This window comes from Takifugu flavidus, chromosome 3 (genome assembly GCF_003711565.1).
Source record: "Takifugu flavidus isolate HTHZ2018 chromosome 3, ASM371156v2, whole genome shotgun sequence".
Taxonomy (NCBI): domain Eukaryota; kingdom Metazoa; phylum Chordata; class Actinopteri; order Tetraodontiformes; family Tetraodontidae; genus Takifugu; species Takifugu flavidus.
In genome coordinates, this window is record NC_079522.1 from 12509489 (window position 1) to 12522237 (window position 12749).

Genomic DNA, 12749 nt, shown 5'->3' on the forward strand with positions numbered 1-12749 from the left:
TTCCCACATCTGTCAGTTTGCCTGGTTTTGCAAGGCAAGCCTGCTCCCTTTCAATCCCTGCCATGTTTTGAATCCATTCACCTCTTTTTTTCCACCCTCGCAACACTTCCATAGTGCCTCAGCCCTCCTCCCACCGTGTCGGTACTCCCCTCACTGTTAGCTCCACACTGAGTGGGCTGGCAGGAGAGAAGACACAGGCAGCAGGGGGTGGGCTGGCCCTGCCAGAGAATCCTGCCACCCTGCTGAGTCACTGGCATCAGGGCTCTGCTGTGGAGTGTGCTTATACCCTTCTGGGAGGACGTTGCGGAGGAGGGGAAGGAGCGGCCCTCGGGGTCAACGTGGCACTCACCATATGGAGGACACGGTCACACTTGTCATCACCAGGAAAACAAACCCACGCCGCAAGTGCTGGTTTTACATCTGTGACCCACCTCCAAACACACCCTGGTTTGTGTCTGTTTGTGTACGTGCGCACGTGTGTGTGTGTGTGTGTGGCATGTGTACCTGTGCAGATGAAGAACTTGGACTCTCCAACGCTCAACTCAACTTTGTTCAAGGATATGGACACCTGCAGGGTGGCTGCCATGGAGAGAAAGAGAGAGAAAGCAAAAGAGAGAGATTTATTATTGTCGTCTTAATAGAAACCACAAAAGACTTCCAACAAAGGAGGGACAAAATAATGGAAAATTGCTTTCAAAATTCTCCTCCTTTGTTAGATGTGCAATTTGTCTCTTTCTTTGCTCAGATCTTTATTGAACCGAACAAAATTTGACAGAATGTGTCACCAATTACATTGTCTATATGATTAAAAGGCATCTAAAAAATAAGAATGAACATCCCTCAACAAGAATGTGTTTATCTCCAGCTTTGCAACTTTTGAAAAGACTCTTTGACTCTTCAGCATAGGTAAATGCAGAAAAGGAACGAGAACACTTCCATTGACCTGAACTGGACAATACAACCTGAATAAAACTTACTCTGTATCAAAAATGTGCACAATCAGGGCACAATCAAAGGCCATTTCACTGTGTGGCGCTATTGTGTGTCTCGATGTAATGCCACATAATGGGAGCTGTGGGGGAAATTTTCAAAAACTGAAGCAGTGCACGAACAAGAAATAAAGGCGAGTACGAGCTGGGCATGAACAATGGGGGCTGAAGCCTTTGAGTGGGAGAGCAGCGGGGGACGCACTTGTAAAGACGAACAGAAGAGCCAGACAAGTTGGAGGGCTGAGAATTGCTTTGCACGGCACATGTGATCAATAATGATTGGTTACTAAGTGAAATAAGGGTCAACTTTAGGCCAGAGGCTCCTGACACTGCGACTGTCTCACAGCTGAGCTGAGTGAACGCTTCCTCGCAGGCTCACGCAGTTATGTAATGAACACGTAAAGGGTGTTAATTCCTCCTATAATAAAGAAAACTGGGGCTGACGGTGAGTGTCAGTCATTGAGAAAAAAATGCTTATCATTTTTTTGCTTTCCAGACTGCAGCTATTAGCCCGAGCACATTGCTGTCGTGACCCGAACCGGCCTATAGATGGCAGTAGAGGGACACTGCCCTGGTTGCCTCAGAAGGTAACAAGATAAGGTTAAGACGCAACGTGATCAATGCACTTGATCATTTCTTGCTGCTTCTTAGGGCATAAATCAGTTACCAGAGGAGACTGAGAATCAGCGGCGCAAACAGTAAGAGGATCCATTTGATCACACGTGTGCAGCATCAAAATATGTTTAAAATATATACGGCTCTGGATGCACACAGTCAAACGCTCCAAAACAAGATACAACCTGCCAGACAGCCAGTCGTTTCAGGGGAATCAAATCTTAATCATTCTAAAGTGCCATTATATTTAACTGACACAAATTATATAGTGCAGTTTAATTATAGTTTTATACTTGTGTTTGGCCTTTGCTTGTTTTCTATGTGTACATCATCAACAAACAGCCTTTTGTTTGGGAATTATTTTCAGAATAAGATTTAGTCAGAACTCAGAAATGTGTGTATTGATTTGACTAATGTGCTGTCAATCATTACCGGTAATTATATCAGTTCGTGGCATGTACTTAACCTGCCTCTGACCTAAGGCAGATTCCAAACAGCTCTTTCTTTAATAGCTTTCACTTATTAATTGATTGTGGCCTATTCAAGTTCTGTGTGATTGACTGTGTAATGAGTTGCTAACAAAACCCAGCAGGCAAAAGAAAAAGAACTTCAGCTCCCCCTCCCCCCTCTCCTGTGCTGTTACTGTAAAGACTTATAATGGGAGGCAGGTTCCTCACAGAAAATAATAAAGGATGATCTTTTAGTAAAAATACTGACTGGATCTGAAATATGACATTATAATTTGCTTGTTTAACACAGAATCGCCTGGTTTCATTTGAGGAAAAGAGATTTTCAACCACGATGTGATAATGGTCACCAGTATAAAAGGCAAATGGTAGCACCTGCCATGACTGCTGCATCCTGTCCATTCAGTCACCTTGATGTAATGTCATGATTTTTTGATGAACTGTTTGTATGATAACAATTAACTGCATGCGCTGACAGAGGTCATGAACAGATGTTTTAAAACCCTTAAAAACTTGTCATAAAAGGCCATACAGTCATCTTTTCTCAACCCTGTCATGTTCAACAGCAGTACAGAGTCACTTCCAGCCAAACATCTCCCATATGAGACCGGCCTAATGACTACCTGCTTGGCACCAAGAGGCAATGTCAAGCAGTTGGAGCATTTAGCTGCAAAATTGCCAGATGTTGCCCCGAGGAATTGCTGAACACCAAAAACCAAGCTAAGAGAAAGGGGTGGACAAATTCTAAAACTGCGGCCATTGTGGTCAGTGGAGGATGTGCCAACCGAGCTGTGCTGGTGAAAAGCAAGCCCAGTGCAAACCGGGCCAGCAGCTAAGTCGCTGTAACTAAACCCGTGTCAGACTAAAGGGCAGCGAAAAGCACTGTTGCATTCAGCAGCAGGCAAAATTCAATGTTTGAGAGAGCTGAGTAATCCTGTTCTTCATAAAAAAAACCCAAAGCCAAATAAATGCAGCACAATAAGAGTGCTCTGTCTGTTTCTTCATGACAGAATACTTTTAGCTGGGACCAAAGACACTAATCAATTATTTTATTATTAAGTATTTAATGGAGGTGGGGTGGTGGTAGCTCAATCTGTAGGGGACTGGGCTGAGAAGCAGAGGGTTCAGTTCAAGACCCAGTGCGGACAATACTTGGAAGGTCTTCTGGTACCAAGGAGAGGTACCAGGACACCTCTCAGACTACTGCCCATTTACCCTTGAGCAAGGTACCAAACCCCCAAATGCTCACATAGGGCCCTGTGATGAGCAGGAGACCCTGTCCAGGGGGGAGGACCCTGCCTTCACTCATATGCAGCTGGAATAGGCTCCAGCACCCTCCTCATGACTCCGAGAGGGATAGAACGGTCAAGAAAACATCACTTATCTAGGTCCCTTAACTCATTTAATTGCTAAGTATTGAGATAAATAATAATTAGAAAACCTTCTGGCTGTTCATTGCAACTTTTTAAAGGTATTAAACCAAGAAATTGTCTAAAAACACTTAAGAACATTTATTTAAAAAGTCCAACAACTGATGAACTTGAAACTTTAGATTTTTCTTTGGAATTTGTATGCAGATTGGAAAAAGCTCCACAAAAATGACTCAAGTATAACCCAGCAAAGGCAACTTGGATGACAACAGTCATTTAAAGAGATTGGGATGAATTACTGAAAGTGTTGCCTTTGGCAGACAAAAATGAGGATGTTCAAACAGACAATCCTTCAAAACTGAAGTTTGAATCAGCTCCTCTTCATGAAAAGCAGGAGCCAACGTGATCAATCAAAACAGTTGCTACAGGTTTAAAAGTAGCAACTGGAGAGGCTATCAAAGTGTGCCTGTGTTGAGAGATTTCCTAAATAACTACCGCTAACTTCTGCCAGCTCGGGGAACTTTACCCAGCACTGTAACAGTGAGCTGTGAAAGGCACCAGGACTGAATGGACTTACCGGTAATCATTTTTAAAAAATTGTCATAATTAAATAAATAAAGTATAGTGAGCGTGAAAAATAATACACCTTTCATATTTAGATTGGTGCCCTGCAAAGCTCACTTGCACTATTCATACTGCCAGCAGGAAGGACTTTGTACAGTGGGAGAGAAGAAAAGATTTCTAGCACTAAGGAGGCACATCAGCCATTGTGGAGCTGAAACACGAACAGACGTTGTTCTGCCCATTCGCCATCCTCAGGTAAGAGCGGAACAAATGAAATAACCATGTACACTCTGCCTTCCCACGGTGAAAAAGGGACCAGCCGAAGGCAAAGTGAGGCAGGACTGAGACAGCAGGCAGGCTCTTTGCTCGCTGAAGGTCTTTCAGGGAAGAAGGGGTTCAAACTTGATTTTCTTTATCCACTTTCAGAGAACTAATGACCAGACGATAGAGGTGCGACTGGTATTCAACCCATTATCAATGCAGCTGGCAGCAGCTGTGTTCTAGAACCTGTGATCATAATGCCACTTTTAAGGCTCATGTTTGTAAAGGTTAGCAATGAAACCTGTGCTTTCAAAGGGACGCTGTGTGTTGACAGATGGCTAGTTAGTTCATCAGTATTCATAGCAACTGGGAAAATCATTCCACCGAACGTGTCTGACAATCTTTTAATAGATAATAATTGGTTCCTTAAGAACAGATGAAAAGCACCCAATCCCCGAAGCATCAGGTTGATTTAAATGTTGTCGTCAACACTCGTGATTTGCCTCTCACCAACTTTGGATTGACAGGAAACTGTTGTGAAGTTTGTCCATGTGTGTCCCCTGTCTGATTGTCCCTGGTCCTATTTATCTGTCTGACTGCATAACAAGGCTGCTTTCATGCTGCTGAGGAGCTTCTACTCAGCCAACCATATCCAATCGGCCCGGCATACTGTATCGGTCCACGTGCACAGTCTCAGGCGCAACCCACAGCTACCTATTCTCTTCCTTCTCTCGCCCGCACACCTTCTCTCTATCTCTGCTTTTCACTCGCCAACTGCTTTGTGATTTATGTCGCCTTTCTTAAGCCTCTTAGCTCAGGCCATGATGGACCTCTCTCTGTGCATAAAATCATAGAACTCCACTCATGCACATGCAAGCAGCCCAGTGCAAATACACAGATGTTTACTTTTAGACAAAGTGGGGAATATTTTGCAAAATATATGTGCATTTAATGCAAACACACTGTACATTTGATAGATATGTGCATTCTGTTTGGAGTTGTCAGATGTGCAGCGTTCTAAAAAATGACTTTAGCTGATATACGTTCCGTCAGAATAATCTAAAGCGTACGTCAAAGCTGCTTTTTCTATCCTTTTGTTTCTGTAAATTCAATTCAATTTGTCTGTGCTGCATTTATTGGACCTAGAAATATGTCAAAGCAAATGCAGATAAGAACCAAGTGTGACGAGAATGTGAATCGTTAGCCGAACATTATAGCAACAGAAATACTATAGGAAAGTATATATGACATCGGTAGGTTATCCTACATCGCTTGGCAGATGCTTGAAATGTATTAAATGTATCTGGCAAGATGTCGGACAGTGGGAGGGATATTCCCAATGGGACATTGTTGACCACAAACCCTGTTGAAAGCCAGACAACTGAGAATATGTCAGAGGACAGATTCGTTGCCAGGAGGGAAAAGCCAAGATACCTAAATGAAAGGCAATCATCAACCTTTACAGATATGAGGGGGGGTAACAGCCAGCTCTTTATTTCCATCATACAATCTGTTCTTCCACATACCACAGGTTATGGAAAAGGCAGGGGAACCGTTTTCCAAAGAAGGTTCTGCTGTGCAGCAGAGAAACAGAAGGTAGCAAACCTGCAGGTTCATGCTCACGCTGCCTCCAGCCTGAACTGGGAGCCTTTACCACTACAATGATTTCTATCCCAGAAATGGGATCGTCACGCTGAGGCTGAATAAATCCCTTTTGCATAGATATTTATGGAAATGTGTTTTTAAAAAAAAAAGGGACGGGTAAGCATAGGTGGAAGATAATGCCTTTACCAACGCTGCCTGTTTGAAAATAATTGGAAATTAAAGCGACACCATAACATTTCTTGGATGTTCTTTCATTCTAATTCTCTCTGCACTTCAGGCTCGTCTGTGTAATCTCACCGTCTTTGCCTCCCTCACCCCACCACTTCTGTTTTTCAACTTTTTCCCTTTTAAACCTCTCTGCCCTCCCTCTTTCCTCCGACTGCAACATGTTTCTGCATATGGCAACATCAGCACAGAGCTGGGAGAAGTCCGGGGTTGCAATAAATCCAGGTATGCCACTCAGACAGGATGATAGTTGCTTCCTGCCGCCCTTCCTGCCTCCTATTGCACACATCCTTTTCCTCCTCGGGACTCGGCAGAACTAAGATGTGCAAATTAAAAAACAATCTGCTTCCTGATATGGTTGAAGAGAGAACAGTCAGTTATTGGACTTTTCCCTTCACATACTTGCAGAAAGAATTAACAGTGCACGGCTGAAAGGGTTTATTCAGCTCCGTCTGTCCATGTTGCCTGACTCCATGTCCTGTTTGAGCGTTAACGTTGTGTGGATCAGGTGTAGCTGGAAACAGGATAAGTGGAGCTGTGATGATAACGTTAATGAGTTGCCTGAGCTGCTCTACTTCCAACGACAGATGCGGTTTCTTATTATGAAGGTTGTCTAATCCGGGTCGAATAACTGTCATAATAAAGACCATTTAAATGCCAATATTTTTTTTTCCCCCTTGGATTAAAGGCAAGATGATTTAATTCAATAAAAAGGAGTCTAAATCTGTCCTTTTTGTATCTGTTGGAAACATCTCCTGTGTGACCTTTGAATTTTAAAACGGGGTGTTGTAGGTCAGCCAAATGCAGGGAATTTCAAAGTGATTTCAAAGGTCATCAGCATACATGGAATCAAAGGTTCAAATCATCCTGGCATCTTGGACAAACAGGACAATGATGTTATTAACACGCAGGTTTAAAGGCCCTGTTGGCCTTTAATTATAATGTTTTCTGCACACACACACTCACACACATATGCACAAAAAATAATCTGTACGTATTGATCTTTCTTTCATTAGGCTATTTGAACTCAGGTGATTATTTCCAGAGTGATTTGGGGTCTTCTGCCTCTACAGAGGAGGAGAAGGAGGAGGCTCAATTTCACTGCACAATTTCCAACATTCGTGAGACAAGCAATATAACGTGAAATATCAAGCTCACAAGACGAATAATCCCGAGTTCACCCTGAATGGGAGCTCGTTATAACAAATCTACTTCAGTAACACGCTTTATTTGCTTTTCTTTAAGGGACTAAGAGTTCGTCTGTCACATAAACCACAACAAACTGGAACCAGAAAATGGTGGCACCACAGAACAGTGGCACTCAACACTCTTGTATTTTCCATTTCTGCACTTGCATGAAACTTTTGGTTTCCACAGTTCAGATGCAAGTGTTTGTAGAACAGTCAGACAACAGCTCAAGCATAAACCCTCAGCAGACAGTAAAGATTTGCAATTCTGCTGTCGCCCAGCACAGCATTCTTTCATCCCCAGCCGTCTGTGCTTTGAACGGAGCGTTATTTGGTCTCAGCTGGCTAGTCAGATTCACTTTTGACAATATGCAATTCTGCCAGTAAGGTTGACCCAAAACAACAGCTCCCAAAAAGCAATTTCCACATACACTGTACAGAAATCAAAAATCTCTATTGGAAGAATAACACAAAAATCACATTTTCTACATCTGATACAATGTTTGCTCAAACAGCCAAGCACCAAACACTTTGAGAGATCACCTGTGTTGGTTGCTTCCTTTTGGATTTTTGTTATTTTTTTCTATTTCACACACATTTTTTATTTCACACAAGCTGCAGCCTTTGCAAAGACTGGTGTTATTGTCCATAGCAAAGTGATCATTGCTGCAGGGACTGAAATGGCACGGTGGTGGGCCGATCATCCCCCGGCCGCATGCCGCCTGTGGCTGCGACACGGCCATTAACTCAGGCCCACGGTTTAATTCGGTCACAAAGGAGAGGTCAGTGGCTCCTGCCAGATTTGAGAGAGATGTTTGGAGAGGCTTCTGTGGGGGGCAGCAAGGTGAGGCAGAAATGTCCTCTTCCAACCTCTCTCCAACGTAATTGAAAGGGCTAAGGTCACCATTTTTGCTCATTTGAGGGATACATCCACAGACTCTGCTGGCTCCTTGACAGATTTGGAGAATATGAAACGGTTGTGATTTTAATTCCCTTAAGACTTGGACTTCATACCACTCAAGAGGCAAAGTATATGTCGAGAAATGTGGTTTTATTTGAAAACTGCCAATTAATCCACTGATCCAGCAACAAATCTTCCTCTAGAGCTTTGGTTTTAATGAAGAATCAGGGGAATAATTGGGGTATTACAATGGACAGATCATGGGGGAAAAAAGTCACTTTGCACTAATGTTGTTACTTTGTCTGATGTCAAGATCAGGGCTTCAAAGCGTCCACCTGTATTATTCACTTTTCAGCCTGTCCATTTCCCACATGCTTGCACCCCTTTGTATTTCCATTCCTCTTTGCATTCATCACCCCTAATTTCACTCAAGTCAGAGCCTTTCATCGCTTCATTCACTTGCTTCATTGTGCAACGCATTGCCTTTTCACCTTTTCTGATTCCTTGTGGATATGATGTGTGTGTGTGCACGCTCGCGTGTGTGCTCACTCTGACAGTTCTGGGCCTGTCCACATAGAGCTCCTGACAGAAGCTGCCACCAACTGTCAGTGAGGGCTGGCCAATCAGGAGTTTCTGATGCCAGCACCAGAGAGACCACTGAGTCAAATCATGCCAGGGTAAATATTACTCAAACTTTCACTTGTTCCCTTGTAAATAAACCCCTCCAAAACTCTTCTGCAGTTTTTCCAGGATCAAGGGGCAGAATCAGACTATTTAATAGGGACTGGCTCATTTGTTACCCAGCCCACAACACATGTTGAATTAACAGTCTCCATTATGGAGTTTTGAAGCATCATGGGAACTTTCTATGCATTACTCATTTGCTTTGCTTTTGTCTTTTAGACTAAATCAATACGCACATCATTAATATTTAATCAAGGCACGGTCATGAAAACAAAAGGTGAGTCCATGCACTTATTTTGGTGCCTTGACAAATGCAGCATTTGGTCCAAACCTTTACACATAGGTTCCTCCATAACAGTAAAAACATTAAACAGATTTTGCAGAGGACAAACAAAAATATGCCACATTAATGCCTAAAAGGAAACACAAAGCTTGATATAAAATCGTGGGTAACTACTGTTTTGGTGTATTAAATCCCAACAAAAATGTCACAATGTGATCAAGAACAAATGTAACTGCAAACTATTTCACGGATTTACTGATCTTGGAAGACATATATATATATATATATACAAATATATCTAATTTACAGCACTGTCATGCTGTCCTAGACGCCTTGACGCTGCCCTTGTTAGCAAGAGGCTTTTGCACACAATTATAGATGTAATGCCTAACAGGTTAATAAATACTGATGCTTTCTGATTCCCGGAAAACACACACACACACACACACACACACACACACACACACACACACACACTCATAAATGAAAATAAAATAAAATGTTGGCTCTTAAGACCTTTAGCAGGTTATGATGACGGGTCCATTATATTAATGAATAATTTACAACCACGATGAAAAATGTTCCCAGGACTGTGGGGAATTTTCAATGCACCATAAATCTGTTGAGCGTCGGGATTCTCCGACTTTGCAGAGCGCTTTGAAAGTGTTAATAAAGACTGTTTATTGATCAGCTGTTTTTTTTCTCAAAGCTTGTCTGGTCTCTATCTAAAGCTTGACATTTTTTGACATTGACGTTTGACATTGCTAAGAAGCACAGCCAACATGAGAAGCACAGGAAGAACACCGATCTGCTGCTCAACAACAGCACATTTGATGCTGGCAGTGATGGAAATCAAAACATATCATCCCTGAGAAGTAGACAAAGAAGAGATATTCTATGCTCAGCATCCCACTCCTGTGCAGGGGAGTTTACATGATTATTGGCAATAACCAGGGGATCGTCTTCTCCTGTGCTGCTAAAATAAAGTCATTTTCCAGTGTGATGCTGCATCTTTAAAGAGAAGATTTAGTTCAAAGTGAAAAAGCTGCAGATGTCAGGAGCTCTGACATGTGGTGATAGATGATGGGAGAGGAGCAGCCCTTGGATTTTTTGGCAATTAATGGAGGTAACAATCACAGCAAGGTGGCAGCAAAGTGTGCACCTACATACAGTCCTGGCTCAGCTCTTCAGGCTGTTTAATTAAGACGGTCTAGAACGAGTACGTGGATTTTGGCTGAGATTAGGACAGGCAAACAAATCAATACATGGAGTGAAGCAGTCCTGCAAAGTCACATCCTCGGAAACAGTGCATGTAGTCACATCTAACATGCACAATACTGCTATATATGCTTACAGTCCACAATCAATGACTTTGTACACACCCAGATGAAAGTCACATCTATGAACACAATACACCAATCTGAGTGTCCCTGAGTTGGATAATTGCTGCCGCTGTATCTCGGTAGACAGCATATCCCACAGCTTTAGAATTAGCATATTCATTTTTTAAACAGGGGAGCAGCTGGCTAATTGGCAAATGAACCGCTTTCAGAGATCCTCACATGAGAAGCAGAATTTGATTAAATTGAATCTGGGGAAAATATCAAAAGAGAAGGAATACAGATGAGCATGTGCTGGGATAAATAATGTAAAAAGCCAAGTTTTGGAACATGCTTCTAATGACAGTCCATGTCTCATCGCTGCAGCTGCACCAACTTTGCCATGTTTGCAAATAATGTGGTTACAAGAAAACTGGCGAACAAGTGAGGGAGGGATGACCTGGGCCAACGGGGTCATGTCAGGCTGTAAATCTGTGTGCGTGTGTATGTGTGTTCAGCAGGGGGGGGGGGGGGGGGGGGTCATTGCCGCTCATAAAAAGGCCCCGGTGGCATCCTGTCTCCACTCATTCGAGTTAATGACACACACTTTGGGTTCATATATCAGGGACAGTTTGATCCTGGTCAAGGATATTAAGCTTGATGGCTCCCTGGATTCACTGATCTCTGGTCCATTTGCCGTCGACACCCCAGGGTGCATTTCATAGGTGTACCCATCTGATCACCAACAGGAAATGACTCTTAAATGCAGGGGGAAATGTCAGCACAAACCGGTTCGAATATCTTTAGTCTTTAGTCACAAGCATGGGTAACGTGTGTGTGTGTGTGTGTGTGTGTGTGTGAGTGTGTGTGCTTGTGCGTGTCAGTGTTTGTCACAGCAGCAGAGGCCCATGCCTGTCACTACACATCAACCAGCCTGCAAAGTGTTGCAACATGAAATATGTACTGTGGCAGCTGTTGTGTCAAGGACAGTAACACTCATGTTACATTTAAAATAATGCGCTCTGCAGCCGCCTACATAATGCTGGATTTTGTGTACATGCTAGCGTTGTCGTTCGGCTGTGGAGGCACAACAGCCTTCAACGCTCGTTGACCAGCTGAAACTGTTCATTAGTTCATGATGACTGGAGTAAATTAACAACAATTTAGATGTAATTTTGCTCATTTGAGTCGAATAACTACATTTTTACCATGTTTTTGTGGATGTTATAGCATGAGGCACTAATTGTTTTACAAGTGGGATTGCAACTGAGTTTAGAAGATATGTTTTAATGGTAGCAGCTGAAACACAAGAACCTATAGGATCAACGGTGCTGAGGTGATATTTATATTATGATGATGATTTTAATGATGCTCTTGTTGATCTCAAATGCTACCTTTGTTTTTTATTTTCCCCATTTCCCACTATTGTGTCTTGTATAAGGCACCGGGTGGGTGGGCAAATTATTGACTGGGACGACCCTTTGTGTTGGCAAACAAGCCAACGGGAGTCGTTTCAACACAATCACTGGCACCGGCCCACGCTAACATTTAAAGATGGACTCCCCGCTGGGTTCTGTAGAAGATGCAAATGTGTCCCACTCCTTTCCAGTGGGTTTGTTTTTGTTTGTCCCCCTCGCTGTTTGGCGCTGTTGTCGTTAATAGTGTTTGTTGTCAGACCCCTTGGGGAGGGTTGGGGCAGCATTGTTGTGGGCAGCTGAGCCGCTGCGGCCTGGAGACAATGGACGTCCTCGGTGGCAATGACGCAACGGAACCATTGTTAAAGCAAAGAACAGAGCTGAGTAAAAGCACAATAACTTTGTTTCTGCCTTGAATTGAAAATGAGGGAAAAAACCCACAAAACATCAAGACCTGTTGAGCCCCCAGAAATACTTTGGTTTGCAGTTTCAGAACACAATTTGTCTTGTCTTCTGTCTTTATGGCATAGAAAGATCTAAAAATGTTTGCCGTTGACACAGCACTGCTTCTGCAATCGTTTTTTTCCAGGCAAAAATAACCTCCACTCTCTGAGAGGAGGGGGCTTTATTGTCCCGGGCAGCCCTGCTGCCGTCTCTGTGTTAATCAACTGCGGTTTCATCATTGTTATTAATGGCTCAGCCTGATTAATTATTCAGACTCTTTTCAGCAGTTTTTATGCAGCCTTGAGGTGTGCTGAATGATTGCCTTTTGTTTGCAATGTTTGCACATGCTGGATGTGTGCACACTCCTTGATAGCAGGGAATGGATGTACAATTTTAGTCCAGCCTTTTAACACAACAGCA

The 12749-nt window shown here is 43.0% G+C and overlaps 1 protein-coding gene across 7 annotated transcripts in view; it reads right to left on the minus strand.

Annotated features, from left to right (window-relative positions):
- The window catches only part of LOC130522796 (neural cell adhesion molecule 2-like), a 175627-nt gene that overhangs the window by 59068 nt on the left and 103810 nt on the right, over positions 1–12749 (minus strand). For all 7 annotated transcript variants that reach the window (XM_057027525.1, XM_057027522.1, XM_057027523.1 and 4 more), the window contains exon 2: positions 505–579. Coding sequence is in view for 5 of the 7 variants with exons in the window: in XM_057027522.1 (XP_056883502.1) it covers positions 505–579 (75 nt within the window). In the remaining 2 variants the exon portion in view is untranslated. The remainder of the gene's footprint in view (positions 1–504; positions 580–12749) is intronic.